Here is a 17,132-nt window from a genome sequence, read left to right as displayed (position 1 = left end):
GCTTGGTACAAATAATGTTCATGGCATGCTCCCATCTTTGCCCAGTGCCTTTGGCTGCCTGCTGCTCCTGCAACTGTTTGTGCAGTTGGATAAATTTGTTCATGCTCTCCTGTCTGGAACTGAGGAGGTGCCAGGCCATTGGCAGTCCTCGAAGTGCCAGCAACCTGGGGCATTTCTTTCTTGAATAGCTGTGGAGATGTGGGATGTGCTTACCAGCATGTACTCCTGACTCTAGTCTACCTAATGTACCCACCGAGGTGTCAGGATCTGAGCTGCAGGGTGAGTGCAGAGGGCACCCTTATTGTTGCATCCTTTGAGGGATCTGTGACTTCTTCCTCAGATGTGGAGGAGGGGGATGATGTCTTGCTTGGCTGCTTTCACTTAAGGTGCAAATTGTACAGATTCTAGTGGTACCTACAGAAGATGAAAGACAACAGACTTGCAAAATATGGGTCGAGGTTCAGGCATGTTCGGAATCCATTCACAGTGCTGGTATTGGATGAACAGCAGAGCACTGCACAATGATTCTTTCTTAGTCACCTGGGCATGGGTGTTGACATCACTGCATGAATGATCTCTGTCTTTGCCTGCTAAGGCAAGGATCCTCTCCTTACAGGGGATAAGCAAACAGATGTTGGCTCTGATGCATCCGACTTGGCCCTATTCTGGGCCATTTTCTCCTGGAATGAGACAAAGGGAGGGATTGAGTGAGATGAAAGTGGAGAGTCCAGCTATTAGTGCAGGTGAAATTAGGGGAACTGTGGTGTAGTGTCCCGATTCAGTGAGAAGGCAGCTCAAGGGACATGCAGGGTAGGTAGCAGGTGGGAGTGGATGCTGGAGTGGGTGACAGTGAATGCTTGCTCTCTGTTCTGAAAATAATGCCATTGTCAGAAATCTGAGGAGAGCCCTGCAGTGGCAAATACTTCCAGTGATGGTGGAATGAAGATAATGTACAAGCAGTGCTATAGAGTTATGGTGCAGAGCTAATGAGGCCAACTTAAGAGAATAGCATGAGAAAGATCATTGGCGTAGGGAGAGAAACCCACAGTGAAACTCTATAAAATTATCATTAGACAATCTCTGGTAAAATGCAACCCTATATTCCATAGGTGGTATTATCTTTCTGGTAGTGTATGCAAACAGTCAACCTACATTTATTTCACAATTGCTATGGCATGGAATGTATACTTTTGAAAGGGCCCCGGATGATGATCAGAAATGTGAACTCTAATGGAGGTCTCTTTAATGTTCCTACCACTTTCTTGGCTGAGATTAATGGCAAGGTGCATCTGCCAAGCACATGTTCTGGTTTCCTTTTTGATTGTCCCTACATCTAGCTTCTTTGGTGTGTTTGGTAAAATGGGAGGCTGAACATTAATGTAGTGAGTTGGAGCATTAACAAGGTGCTTGACAAGTGTTAACCCTTGTTAATAGGCATCATGCCATTGTCTAGTGAGAATCTCACCATATCGCTTGTAAAAGGTGTAAAAGATGGTACAAGATAATCTTGATGTTGAACTGGGCTTCAGTGGACTTTTTATCCAATTCTGCCAGAAATCCCGCCATAGTCCATGATTCTCAGACCCTTTCGAGGTTCTGTCATGAGATTAAAATGAATATTTCCTTATGATCACTGGAAGGTTGAATAAAATATAAATTTATCTCATTTTCATGAAAGGCCATTTTGTATAAAATGATTTGCAATAGATTTGAAAGAGAAGGCGATCCTCTGTCTTGTTTTGTGGTAGCTCTGCATATTTTGACTTGATTCAGTCATACCTCTGCAGAATCAAAAGATTAAAACAGTGAGGTACATCAAACAGTGAACTGAATTCAAGCAAAAACAACTCCAGCTTGTTTTGGTTTTAGTTTTCATTTGAAAGTAGTATTTGTTACCTGCGGTTTGATTGACTGTGGAATCAACTATCATGCATTTTTCTTGGCATTCTTCTACTGATCCACCCATGTTAGAAAGGTAACATTCAACACAGCTCCTGTAAGAGAAATACAATTATGCTCATTAATATTTGCCAGATCTTTGATAAAACATTTATGCTTCCTAAATTTTAGAAATCAACACATTAGTACTGAAGACAATATTCTGGCAACCCTCGCCAAGCTGTTCCAGTACAGTTACAACACTGGTATCTACCTGACAGTGTGGAAAATTGCATGGGTATGCCCTGTACACAAAAAAACAGGACAAATCTAAACAGGCCAATTACCACCCCATCAGTCTGCTCTTGATCATCAGTAAAATGATGGGAGGTGTCATCAACAGTAATATTAAACAGCACCTGCTCAGCAGCGCTCAGTTTGAGTTCTTCTCAGGCCACTCAGCCCCTAACCTCCTTACAGCCTTGGTTCAAATGTGGAAAAAACAGCTGAATTCCAGAGGTGAGGTGAGCTCTTGACATCAAGGCTGCATTTGACCAAGTGTGGCAACAAGGAGCCCTAGCAAAACTGGAATCAATGAGTATCAGGAGCAAACTCTCCACTAGGTGGAGTCATACTTGATACATAGGAAGATGGTTATGGTTGTTGGAGGTCAAACGTCTCAGCTCTAGGACATCTCTGCAACAGTTCCTCAGATTGTGTCCTAGGTTCAACCATCTTCAGCTGTTTCATCAATGATCTTCCTTCCATCATAAACTCACAGTGGGGATGTTTGTCGACGATTGTACAATGTTCAGCACCAAATGAAACTCCTCAGACACTGATGCAGTCCATGTTCATATGCAACAAGGTCTGAACAAAATCCAAGCTTGGACTGACAAGTGGCAAATAACATTCATACCACAAAATACCAAGCTACGACCATCACCATTAAGAGATAAACTAACCACTGACCCTTGACATACAATGATGTCATCATAACTGAATTCCCCCACTATCAACATCTGCATGGTTACTACTGACCAGAAACTCAATTGGACTCAACGCAAACACAATGGCTACAAGAGCAGGTCAGAGGCCAGGAATACTGCAGCAAATAACTCACCTCCTGACATCCCAAAGTGTGTCCATCATCTGCATAGCACAAACCAGGAGTGTGATGGAATACTCCCCACTTGCCTGGATGGGCACAGTTCCAACAACACTCAGGAATCTTGACACATCCAGGAAAAAGCAACCTGCTTGATTGGCACCATACCCAGAGACATCCACTCCCTTCACCACTGATGCTCAGTAGCAGCAGTATGTACTATCTACAAGATGCACTGCAGAAATTTACCAAAGATCCTTAGACAGCACCTTCCATCCCACCACCACTTCCATCTAGATGGACAAGAGCAGCAGATACATGGGAGCACCAGCAGCTGCAGGTTTCCGTCCCAGCCACTCATCATCCTGACTTGGAAAGATATCACCATTCCCTCACTGTCATTGGGCCAAAATCCTGGAATTCCCTTCCTAATGGCATTGTGGGTCAACCTACAGAGGTAAACTGCAATGGTTCAAGAAGGCAACTCACTATCACCTTCTGAAGAGCTCTACCAACAGACAATAAATGCTGGCCAACCAGCCATGCCCACATCCCTCGAGTGAATTTAATAAAGTTTGCACAGTGTAAATGCAAGACAAATGCTCTACACATAAAACTTTTGAAGATGTTTAAAGGCAAGTATTAGGGAAAATATTTGCAAAGTTGATGCTTGACAATCATTATGTTAAAAAGAATGTTTCTTGGAGAAGCCAAAGTATGAATCAAGAAGCATTCCTGGCTTATCCTTTTCAGATGTGAAAACTTTAAAATTCATAGTTTTTTAAAAGAAAGCATTTCATATCACATTGCATAATGAAGGATGTTTTGAAAACAGCGACAGAATCCCTTTGAGATATGCAATCCACATGCAAATTTTCTTTGAGACAAAATGGTGCCAAAGGGTTATTTAAAAAGAAAGAACTGTTGAAAAATAATAGAGAACAAATGACATTCAACTATTTGGGAACAAGGTGTGTTATTTCTAACTGTAGAGGTCTTCTAACTTATTAAAGCATTAAATGGAACCAAAGCTATGATTAATGTTGTTGGAAGAAGTCAGAAAAGTGGTGGAGGGTGCTTGACATAAAGCTTTTCACCCATTATGAGCAGAGAATCCTGGCCCTTGCAGGAGGAGACTGTGACTGCTCCTATGGAGATGCCGAGACATCCAGGTCCTGACAATTGAGTGAGTGTCACTCTTCATTCTACTACAACTCTCACAGTATGCCCTCCTCTGTAAGTCAGTCTCATTCATTACTATACATTTCTATCCAGAGGCCACAACATTGTCTGTCTGTCGCTCTCTCTTGTTTTGCAGGTGCCAGTGGGATGTCTGTAGAGATCCACCTTGCTACACCAGAAACCACGTCTTCAACCTCTGAGGACAAAACTACTGAGGCCTAGAAAAAGCATCGGCAAGGCTGCCTCCTGCACCCCCCATCAGCTCAGGTGCTGACACCCACTGGGACCATTTGCCTTGGAATTATGGAAGCTCAATCTGGGTAGTTTCTCACAGTGACAGGTTTGCAGCTGGCCAAGGAAGAAATGTCACAGGTTGCTCACCCACTTTCTCCCCCAGCCTTCAGGCCCCAATCTTGAAGAATAGTTTGCTGAGTTAACTTCACATGTTAGCAAACCCTTATCCTCCAGAACACCCATTACCCCACATTTTCTTTGGATGGACTGTGGTCCTTTCCAGAATGACCTAACCAGACAGCCTTGGATGAGAAGTGCCCATACCCCAAGTGATGTAAGTGCAGTACATCACCCCAACCACCTGCAACGGAGCCATAGAACTGACCAAAAGCGCAAAGTGCAGAGACACAGCCCCCTGACCAAGAACATCCCAAGTGGACTGTGTCACAACTCCTTGAGTAACAGACGCGTCAATGGGTTTCAGAGAAGATTATTCCCTTGAATCTTTGAGACATGGCTGTTTGCTTGCTGCACATGCCATATGTTTACTGTTAGCACATGGTGAAGGTGTGAGATTAACAAAGCACATTGCCCTGGAGTAAGATGCATGCCCCCTTGACTATTAATTGCTGAACAGCAAAGCACACTGGTTGCATAACTGTGCTGACTGGCATAACAAAACAAGGCAAGGCTCAGATAGTGCTAGGGGAGCAAGTGACCAGCCCTGCTCTAATCCATGAATTGGATGCCTGTCCCTGCATTCAGGATTCCTGCTGAAGCCTTTCAACGCTCGTTGCCAGTGCACCCTGCAATACAAGTCTATTAATATAGAGGGCGCTGCAGTGTTATCAAAGTGCTGTCATGGTTATGAAGGGTTGGCCAGTTTCAGATGCCTATTTCTGTGGATGAGGTGGATGTGGCTAGTACCTGTGGATCATGCCTACAGAATTTATTTGGTCATTAGCAACGTGAAAGTCCTTTAGGGCAAGCAGTGAGTCAAATTACCAAATAACTGCTCTGATTTCCATGTCAACTTTTCTTGATGTCCAGCTTGTTCAGTGTATTTAGTCAGCTGAGATGGGTCATTAGCAAGACAATAATCTCCCTTAACTGGCTGCTGCCTAACACTATGCCTTTTGTCAAACGCGTAAAAGAATGGAGTGAGATGCTTCTGATGTTATGATAGGCCTGCCATAATTAGTATCATCATCTACATCACTCTGATCCCTAGAAGATTCCAGCTTATGTTAAAATGATACTGTCGAACAAATCTGTTGAAAGATCGGATAATTGAGTTGACTTTTTTTTGTTCCCATGAAAACTATATTGCTCCTGTCAGATTTTATTGTACCTGAAGCTTTTCAGTACATTGGAGTACATAAACCTTTAAAACTTTCCTCTTTATGGATGCTTATTTATGTTTAATTCTGTAGTTAGCTTTATTGACTCAATAGTTTTCCATTTTGACTGTACCAATAACCAAAATAAATTCAAACTATATTAGGTTCAACATAAATCATTATTGGTATGCAATTTCTTTGTTAACAAATTTAGTGCTGAATAATAAATATTAAATATAGATACATTTGGTAAAAATAAACAGAAACCTTATTTATTATTACAGCTATGCCATCATACTGATCCATTTTAATAATGAAAATAAACTACTAAATTATTTAATTATGCAATTTAATTTTGTTTAATGAAAGTGGCACCAGTAGGGCAGGTGTGTTGAATACAGCAGTAATCACTCTTGAGAGTTATCAAGTTATTGAATTTAACAAAGGTTAAACCAGATTCCTGTATCATAAATACCAAACATTTTTAATTAACCTCAAAAATACAGTCTGTAAAATCAGAATGGTTGGAAATTCATCAATTGCATATTTTAAAAAGGACCTGGGAATCTAGAATACATGGCACAGTCTCAGGAAAACTGGTCAATCATTTAAGACAAAAATGAGGACAAATTCCTTCACTAAGAGGGCTGTGAATCTTCAGAACCATTTACCTCAGAAGCCCAAGGATGCTTCATGCATGAGTACATTGAAGTCTGAGCTAAAGTTTGTGTCTAGTGAGAAAGAGGTGTCATGACAACAGATTAGCAAGTATCATCGTGAATGGTGGGTAAGTTCAAAGAACCATATGCATTCCTATTCCTATTTCTTATTTACTTTGAAAAAAAAGTGTTGCCTTGAGTTCAGTTACCAAGTTATCAATGTTGTAAGTTTGAAACACAAATGCATTTGTTCATTGACTGTGATTGCAACAGACATTGGTTCACAGTTTGTCTTTGTATGAATAACATATGCTGCCTTGGAAAAGTTCATTCCTCAACAGGGAATGGGAAAATTGGGAGAATCTGTAGCCCTTGTTTTCTGAATTGCTTCCATAACAACTTTACAGAGCAGAGATTTCTCCAAAGCAATGATCAGCGTACTCATAGGCCTTCAAGTCATTGCCTCAATTATTGTTTATAGTTAAATGTGAATACAATGTGTTGACAGCAGTTCATTATCATCCCAGATGCATACCTGGGACATCTAGAAAAGACAGTTAGCCAAGTTCTGAACATATTCACAGGTGAACAAAAGGGACCAGTGTAAGCAGGTCATTACTCTGCTTTTTGTTATTGGTATCATTGCAGTCAACATGTTGACCGGACAAGGGATAATTTAAACTTCATCTTTTTGTTTTGACGTTTTGAAAACTTTCAACACATTTTTCAGTGTCTGATAAGGTCTAATCATCAACTGCATTAGCTTTAGCGAATGAAGGCAGAGGCCTGGGGAGACCACTGATTCCTGAATCAATGATCTGCACAGATTAGTAGGCAAATGTGCATATGGCCATTTAAAACTAAAAATAATAAGTGACCACATATTTGTTGGTGTGATCGATGAGATTTGTCAGATTTGTATGAGTTAAAAGATGACTTAACTCTTGTGAAAGGAATATAGTTCACATGGCAGTCTGGGATCTACATACAAAACCAAGGGATAATTCAAGGCAAGGCCCAGGCGCCATGGAAACTAAGTCTGTGCAGTATGAGTGCTCGAAACCAGAAAGGATACCAAGAGGAATGTCCACAAAAGTACTAAAAGCATGTGCACTGCTATTTCGAAATGTTTTGGGTGTTGTGGGAGCACGTGAAAAAAATGTTTGTATCTGAATGCTCCAATTATGATAAATGTGTCATTTTATGAAATTTTGTTATTTTAAACCTGCAAGTAATGCAAGTAAATAACAACAGAGTTTAAAATGTAATCAGATCCAAGAAGGAATAGAGTTAATGCCACAGAGGTTAGATATCAACAATCCAGAGACTAGAGATTGGTCAGTAACTCTCGGTGAAGAGAAACATTTTACTGAATTTAAGCTGGATACTCATGCAGGAGTTACTATATTGTCTGAGAAGTTAAAATGGTTAAGACAGATCAAGTTAAAACTTCTTTAAAACAGCATTGCCCAAAAGCAAAAGTTTGAAAGCTAAAAGATCAGAACATGACAAGATTTTAAAAAAACAGAAAACAGATAATAATCTGAACCACTTCTATCTTACAGAATCGTTGTCAGCAAGCAAGCATGACTATGTTTAAAGCTGATTGTAAAATAGATAGCATTGCTAAGGGAGACAGCAATACAGAACTTAGAGAATATCATGTGAGATTTTCAGGACAGGGTAAACTGAAAAATGAAAACCATACTACATTGCAGCCCAGTACAACATTAATTTCTCCTTTTACTACAAGAATAATATCACTCACACACACACAAACACAGACTAATGGATAAAGTGCAGGTAGAAATTGAATGGCTGCAACAACAGGGGATAATTACAATGATCATTGTATCCATCAATAGTGTACATTTATGGTAACTGTTCTTAAACCAGATGGGAATATCAGAATCTGCATGAACCTGACACAACTTAATAAGGCTGCAACAAGGGAAATCCATCCAATACCATCACTTGATGAGACTTTAGGTAAAAATTTGTGAAGAGCAGAGTTTCCACATTAGACAAAACAATAGATTCTGCCAGGTAACTTGAGAGCAGGAATTAAGATTGTCAACTACTTTGACAATACCTTTTGGTCAATCCCATTTTAATTAATTGTCATTTGGAATAGCTTGGCAATAATTATTCCAGATGACTATGTTTAGTATACTCCAAGAACATGAAGAAATAATATGCAACAGTGTTATCTTCATGCACAATTCAACAAAGGAGGAATATAATTGGCAAATGAAGCAAGTTCTGAAAATATTCCACGAAGTAGGCATAATATTAAACAGCAAGTCTACATTTGCAAAATCCATGGTTAAATTCTTAATTCACCTGGTGCAAGCCATGGGCATAAAAGTTGAATTTCCTCAAAGCAAGGATATAACACAGCTACAAAGATTTCTAGAAATGGTCAATCAGTTAGGGAAACTCATTAAAAATCTGTTAGCAATCAATGAGTTATTGACAGAATTGTTTACATAAGGCTGAAAATGATTCAGGAATGATGTTTAAATAAATTGTTTCAAAGAAAGTTAAGACTTTGATCAGTTCTTCAAAGACACCAACACACTCCAACTTCCAGTTAATAAAAATAAGAGTGGCTGTTTGACCATCCATATGTTTGGATGCAATGTTGAAACAAGTTGAAGAAGATGGTAAAAGAAAAACAATGTATATTGCTTCAAGGTCTGTAACAGAAGCTGAGAAAAAGTACATTCCATTTGAAACCGAAACCCTGCTGGGAATATCAGTGTGAGAGAAAATTTGGGATTACTGCAATGGGAATAGATTGAAACAGTTCACAAACCATTAACTTCTCTTCTCAATATGAGAAAAGGTTGTGAAGATGTCCTCTTGCAGTTAGCATCCAAAGTGAGATATAACTTGATCACAAAGTACAACCAAGGAAAGTATCAAAGAACAACCGATACTTGATTCTGAGCATGTGTTTAAGAGATAGAAATGCAAGACTTGGTTGATGCTAGAATGGGTGTCCTTACATCCTTAGTACACCCAAGCTTGTTGGCATGAAAGAAAGAATTGCGTCAGATCAATGAAGCTCAAAGGAGGGATGAAGAATGTTTACAGATTAGAGATATTGTTAGAAAGAATAGATAAGATACATCTCTAATAATGCTATACTGAGACAATATTTTGAACAACAAAAATATCTCTTTTATGTTATAGTTGATTTGGTAGTCTTTAGTGAAAGATTAGTAATGCCTAAAGCACTCTGAAGTTTATGGATTTTTGGTAGTCCATAGAATCGTGGGGTGTTGGTCCCATCAGGTTTCATTTTCTGGAATTCCGTCTTGTTTAATTGTCTGGAATTGTGTAATTTTCTTAGGAGATATGTAGCTGAAAATGTGTTGCTGGTTAAAGCGCAGCAGGTCAGGCAGCATCCAAGGAACAGGAAATTCGACATTTCGGGCAAAAGCCCTTCATCAGGAATTTTGCCCGAAATGCCGTATTTCCTGTTCCTTGGATGCTTCCTGACCTGCTGCGCTTTAACCAGCAACACATTTTCAGCTCTGATCTCCAGCATCTGCAGACCTCACTTTTTACTCTTAGGAGATATGTAATTTTGTTTCCTAATTGTGGGGTCGGGTCTAGCGCCACCTTTTGGTATGTGTTGGTGTCTGCGAGTAGTGCATTGGCTTTCTCTATGTAGAAAGACAAACTTCGAAAAACAGAGGAGAACCACCTATACGACGTATTCAAGAAGAACGGATACTCAAAAAACACAGGGTGCAGATTCCTCAAGACCAAACCACGACAAGCAGACAAAACACAGCCAGAAACCCTAACCACCTTACCATATATCAAAGAAGTTTCAGAAATGTCAGCCAGACTACTGAGACCCCTCGGAATCCTAGTAGCACACAAACCCACCAACACTCTCAAACAAAAACTAACAAACTTAAAAGACCCAGTACAAACCCATGGATAAAACCAACGTCATCTATAAAATTCCATGCAAGGACTGCCACAAACACTACGTGGGACAAACAGGAAGAAAGTTAGCCATCAGGATACATGAACACCAGCCAGCCACAAAAAGACACAACCCCCTCTCCCTCATAGCTCTATACACAGATGAAAAAAAACACCATTTCAACTGGGACAGGCTAAGCAAAGACATGCCAGAGAATTCCTAGAGGCCTGGCACTCCAACCACAACTCCATAAACAAGCACATAGATCTAGACGCCATCTATCAATCCCTCAGAAAATGAACAGGAAATGACATCACCACAAACCCCAGGAACCCCATGCAAAAGAAAGATATAAATAGAAAGCAGGAGACAACAGCTTCGCTTCACTTGGAGGTTGCCACTGATGATGTTACCTAACCAGGTAATGAAACATCTGGATAACAAACCTACAGCTCAGCGAGCAAATCTACACCCTAAACCTCAACCTGACTTACAAACCTTCACAAACCTTGTTTACACAGTAAATTAGCATGCAGTGACAAAATCATTGAAAAGAATCAATTAAACACATGATATTCCTGATGTAATGTGTCATTCACAAATGAGAAATTTACAGGTTTAGCCAAGGAATACAACTTCATTCTTTCACGAAGTTTGACTTATTACCCTCAAGCAAGTAGAGAAGCAGAACAAGGAGTCACAATTATTTTAAAAATCCCAGGGTATAATAATAATAATAATGTTACTCTATTAATTGCATTTCGTCACCATTGCAAAATGGATTATTGCTAACAAAATTGTAAACAGGGAGAAGGTTACAAACATATGTTTCCTTCACTGTCCAAAAGATAGAAGCCTTCATATTACCATGAGAGACCATAACCTCATGAGAAATCATGAAGGGGTCCACAAAAGAAAACAAACCAGTAACTTCAATAATTGTCATCAAGCAAGAGTTATCAATTCTTCATCTAGGATGTACGCCCAACAGCTAGGAAGAATTATTATTGAGAAAACAAAATCGCCAAGATTATATTCAGTGGAAACATTACAAGATATTACAAGAAGAAATTGAAGAGCTGTAATATCTTTGAACAGAGAACATTGTTATAACTGATCCTAAAGAAGACAGAGGAACCACTGCAAGTTCTACACATATCAAAGAATGAACACTCAGAGTAAAGGGAAAGTGCACCAGAACATCAAACACAAAACAAAATCCAGAAAAGTTTAAGTTGTGTTATAAAACTGCCACAAAGGCTGCCCCCATGATATTCAAGACTTTGGAAAGAAATAGGTGTATCTGGAGTAATGATGGGACGAATTTTTGGCTCTGAGGTTTTTTGGGGTATTATCTCTGCTAGAGTCAGTGAGATCTCTTACTGTATTTTACCAAATATGCCTCATTAACCACCTACCATGCGCTGATGGTGTTCCTTACATACCGACTCTAATCCCAGCTTGCCACCCACTGTTTACAGAACAACTAATTACTCAGTAGATATCTGCTGAAAGACCAGCATTCCTTGTGCCTGTGCTATCTTAAAAAGGCCATTGTTCACCTGGAATTAGCTGTCCAGAACTATATGCCTAATTCCTGACATTTTCCCCAAATGTTTCAGACAGGAGGAAACGGCATTGTGTTTTGCAGGCAGAAACCTGGAGGTCCTGCTCGATGGGGTGACACACGGCCAAACTCTTCTCTTTCCCCAAGGACCTACAGTGAAGGCCACGACACTAGGCTAAGCCAGCCTCATCTAAGGTTGTCACCCAGGTTAGTATTCTCTCAGGAGAAATGCACAGCACTGTGGGAAGAAGGTCAAGGATCTTCTCCACTCTGCCAGTGTAAGTACCACCATCTTCTCTCTGTTATTTCTCACTCATTCTGTTTCCATTATGTCCATCTCCCACCCAAGGATCATGCTCTGCTACTCTCACTATTGTCTGCAAAATCTTTTCCATTTGCTCTCCACCTACCCCAATCCCCCCAGTACCCAAACCCTCAACACTGACTACTCACTCACTAGGGATACCTAGTGACCTGCACTGACAGTAACAAGCATGCCATCCACTTTCAAGTCCTATAATACCTGTGTCTCTCTCATAAGGAAAATAGCCTACAGTAGGTCAGAAAAAGTCAAGACAGCGTGGGTTGCCCAACATTTGGCTTCTCACCCCTAATATAGACAGCATCCTGATTCTAACCCTGAATGGCTGACTGAACATATCCAAGACCTGAGATTGGTACTAGAGGCTGTCTTGACTTACTGTGCCAGAATCTCCTGAGAAAAGGCTATCCCCTTGACTTGACTGAGGACTGCTGACAACCGTGACAACCTTCCTTCCTATGTGTTTGTCTAAAGTGCAAGGCAAGACAGAAGTAATGTGAACCTGGTACCTGTGGTTGAGATAATAAAGTGAATAAAGGCAAGAAAAAGCAATGCAAGTCAGGAATGCGGTGAGCATCTGGGGAAATTCAGAGTGCATGAGTGCTATGACAGCATTCGTAAGCAAACTGATGTAACGGGTCCAATCCATGAGCAAGGAACGTGTCCCTGAGTGCTTAGTGTTCTTGCTGCAGCATTACAATGGACCAATGGGCTGAGGAGTGACAGATGGAGTTTAATTTAGATAAATGTGAGGTGTGCATTTTGGAAAGACAAATCAGCAAGACTTATACACTGAATGGTAGAGTTCTGGGGAGTGTTGCTGAACAAAGACCTTGGAGTGCAGGTTCATAGTTCCTTGAAAGTGGTGTTGCAAGTAGGTAGGATAGTGAAGGCAGCATTTGATATGCTTTCCTTTATTGGTCAGAGAATTGAGTACAGGAGTTGGAACATCATGTTGCAGCTGTACAGAACATTGGTTAGGCCACTTTTGAATATTGTGTGCAATTCTGGTTTCCCTCCTATCGGAAAGATGTTGTGAAACTTGAAAGGGTTCAGAAAAGCTTTACAAGGATGTTGCCAGGGTTGGACCATTTGAGTTGTGGGAAGAGGCTGAATAGGCTGGGCCTGTTTTCCCTGGAGAGTCGGAGGCTGAGAGGTGACCTTATAGAGGTTTATAAAATCATGAGGGGCATGGATAGGATAAATAGACAAGGTATTTTCCCTGGGGTGGGAGAGTCTAGAACTAGAGGGCATAGGCTTAGGGTGAGAGGGAAGAAGTTTAAAAGGGACCTAAGGAGCAACTTTTTCACGCAGAGGGTGGTTCATGTACAGAATGAGCTGCCAGAGGAAGCGGTGGAAGCTGGTACAATTACAACATTTAAAAGATATCTGGATGGGTACATGAATAGAAAGTGTTTAGAGGGATATGTCCAAGTACTGGCAAATAGGACAGGATTAATTTAGGATATCTGGTCGGCATTGGACTGAAGGGTCTATTTCGTTGCTAAACTATGATTTTATGATAGTTGTTGTGTGCAGCCCAAGGTACAGTAGTGACGTACAGAAGCACCCTATAAATGGATTAGAGATGTGCCATAGGGTTTTTAGGGGCTGGCATATATTGGATGCCAATGTCTATAGATATATGGTAAATGTAGCCAATATCCATGCAGTGCGCCCTGACATGTTCCGTGCCCAATGTCCAACATTGAAGTCTGTCAGAGCAAGATGTAAGCCAAATTCACCAGGTACTCATTCTGACTTCTCTGTTGAGTTTTCTTGACATCTAGCTTGTTCGGCACATTTGGTAAAATAGGAAGCTGAATATTAATGAGATAAGTTGGGTCGTTAATAATGCATTTAACAAGATATAATGCCCCTTTATTGGCAACTTGCTACTGCCTAGCAAAACACTCACCATGCCACGCAGAAGATGGTGCATGATGCTCCTGATGTCAGAATCAGATCTGTTTGATTTCTCAAATTATTCTGGCACAAAAGCTCGAGCTTGCTTTGATATTCAATAAGATCGTGGCTGATCAGGTTGCAACTTAAAATCCTCATTTCTGCTGACCCCTAAAAACCTTTCAAGCGCTTGCTTAACAAGAATATATCCTCCTTTGCCTTAAAAATATTCAAAGACTCTGCATCCACCACCTTTGCGGCAAAAGATGCATAACCCTCTGAAAAAAAATCAACTAAGCTTTGTTTTAAATAGGCAATCTCTATTGTACAACTTTTGTACAGTTCTTGACCTTCTGTTCCAAATTATTTCACAAAAAGAAACATCCTCTGCATATTGACCCTGTGAAGACCATTCATAATCTTACATGTCTCCTTGACTCTTAAAATCTCCAGCAAATATAAGCCTAACCTGTTCAACTTTTCCTCATAAAACAACCCAATCATTCCAAGTATTATTCTGTTAAACCTTCTCTGAGCTGCTTCCATCACATTTACACCCTTCACTAAATGAGGTGAACAACGCTGTGCGCATAGCACTCCAATTGTAGGCCCACAGGTGGTCTGACTAACGGAAGCATAACCTTCCTACTTTTATTCAGGAAGAATTTGTAACTGACACTTTAAAATAGGTTATGGAATACCAGATGTTATTCTTGAGGTGTTTTTTTTTCATAACAAGCTACTGAGATTACCGTTTCGAAGTGCAGGTGTCACCACAAGTTGAACATTTTTCACATTTATCCCCTGAGGATCCTGCATGCGTGCAGACACATTTCCCACAGATACATTCTCCATGGCCACTACATATTGCACCATCTTCAGAAATGCAAAGATCAGTGTTGGCTGTACAATTGCAGTATTCACCACTCCATCCGTGGTGACAGTGACATTCTCCACAATCACACTGCCCATGACCTAGGAAAGAAAAATGACCATTACACATTTGCTGAGATTCAACGTCAGTATTTTACAGGAAGTTATCTATATTTTCGCCACATTATATGTTTAAACATGCAGCACTGGAAATACCAATTAGAAGTCTTCATAGTTATTAATAATGAAACCAAGTATTAATTCAATGGATTGATTTAAACCATGGAGTCATAGACAGAAAAAAAAATACCCAAAGAACAGTAGATGCTGGAAATCAGAACCAAAAGCAGAAATTTCTGGAAATGCTCAGCAGGTTTGACAGTATCTGTGGAAACTTCATAGCATTGACAGCTTGGGTCCAAAGACCTTTCTTCAGAACACAAAGAGGTCATTACCACAGTAAAAGGCCCTTCGATCATCAATTTTGTACCAGTCAAAACAGCCACCTTACTATCACAATCCCATTTTCCAGCACTTGGTTTCTAGCCTTATTTACCTTGACATCACAAATATACATCGAAATATTTCTTACAAATAATAAGGGTTTTTGCTTCTTCTACCCTTAAAAGCAGGAATTCCGAATTCCAAATTCCCACCATCCTTTGGGTGAAAAATGTTTCCTCATAATTCCGCTAAACGTCCTGCCTCATACCTTAAATCTACACACAAGAGTTACTGATTTCCTCCAGTTTCTTCTTGCACCCCCCCCCCCGTCTATACCCCTCATAATTTTGTATATCTTCTTTTTGTAAATATATTTATTTGCAAATTTTTTCAACTTTACAAACATATAAAATTATCGAAAAATACAATCAATAACAAATATCAGTATAATAAAAACAAAATAAACCCCACAAATTACAATACAGCTACTGTCTACAAACCCTAACGTACCCTATAATACAAAACAAACCCTAACACTGTGCGAAGCAACACCAAAAAAAAAGCAAAGCAAAAAAACCCACAAAACACAGAACAGCTATGCTCGGCGCAAAGCTCTTAAACAAAGGAATGGGAGCATTGTATACATACCCATATTAACTCGGGAGACTCCCTCCAGGGCCCAGGGCTTGACAACCTGGTTAGACAAATGCCCTAGTTAGGATAACTAACAAGTCTACATCCAAATAACTCAAGTAGGGCTGCCATGTCGTATAAAAATGGTCTGTTGCGTGGTCCACCATGTTTGTAAAAAAGTTCAAGGGAATGTGCTCCATAATTAATTTCTACCATCCCAGCAGGTTCTCAAACACCCAATTCATCAGAATATTCTTCCATGCACAGTGTGCAAGATTATTAAATAGTTTCTTCCCCTGCCCATCTAAAGATGTACATTCAGTAGACCTAAGAGGAGAGATATCAGGTCTACTTTGACTTCAGTCCTCAATACCCTCGCTATCTCTCCTGCCACAGCGTTCCACTAAAAACGGAGCCTGTGGCATGTCCAGAAGTAATGGGTAAGAGTGCCTACACTTATTTTACACTTGGGGCACACTGAAGATGCCCCTTTTTAAACTTCGCCAGACGGCCTGGTGCCAGATGAGCCCTGCGCAGAACTTTTAACTGTGTAGCGCATGAGCTATTACAGATTGAGATCTTTCGAGTATTCTCCCATATGTTCTCCCATGTTTCAGAAGAGATCGCCACTCCTAACTCTTGTTCCCAGACCTCACATGACTAGTTAATATCCTGCCATGCCCTGCCATTAGCAGGTGATAGAGGGCACTAACTGAAAGGGTGCTTGTGGAACGTAGCAACAACCTCTCTGTATCGGGCTTATAGGGCTTAGTGAGTAGCATAGTCTTATTCTGGATGAAGTCTCTAACCTGAAAAAAACGGAAAAGATCTCTGCTGAGTAACCCGTATTTGTGGCTCAGTTGCTCAAAAGACAGCATTACCTCTCCCTCAAACAAGTCTCCCAAACTAGAAACTCCTCTCACTACTCATAGTTTGAACCCGGAATCCATCATCCCTGGTCGGAACTCTGGCATGTCAACTATAGGCGTTAAGTGGTGAAGTCTTGGATAAACAACCCTCACTCTGATGCATTGGTCTCCA

The 17,132-nt window shown here is 40.4% G+C and overlaps 1 protein-coding gene across 4 annotated transcripts in view; it reads right to left on the bottom strand.

Annotated features, from left to right (window-relative positions):
• Positions 1-17,132, bottom strand: part of itgb6 (integrin, beta 6) — a 116,707-nt gene that overhangs the window by 23,418 nt on the left and 76,157 nt on the right. For 3 of the 4 annotated variants that reach the window (XM_060827199.1, XM_060827198.1, XM_060827200.1), the window contains 2 exons: positions 14,894-15,116; positions 1,897-1,994 (listed from right to left, as the gene is read on the bottom strand). In XM_060827199.1, the coding sequence (XP_060683182.1) occupies positions 1,897-1,994; positions 14,894-15,116 (321 nt within the window). Of the gene's footprint in view, positions 1-1,670; positions 1,782-1,896; positions 1,995-14,893; positions 15,117-17,132 lie in introns of those variants that run through there. The other variant, XM_060827201.1, reaches the window with a different exon arrangement.

Source organism: Hemiscyllium ocellatum, chromosome 7 (assembly GCF_020745735.1).
Source record: "Hemiscyllium ocellatum isolate sHemOce1 chromosome 7, sHemOce1.pat.X.cur, whole genome shotgun sequence".
Lineage (NCBI taxonomy): Eukaryota > Metazoa > Chordata > Chondrichthyes > Orectolobiformes > Hemiscylliidae > Hemiscyllium > Hemiscyllium ocellatum.
Note: the sequence above shows the minus strand (reverse complement) of the source record. Positions and strands in the feature narration are given on the sequence as shown.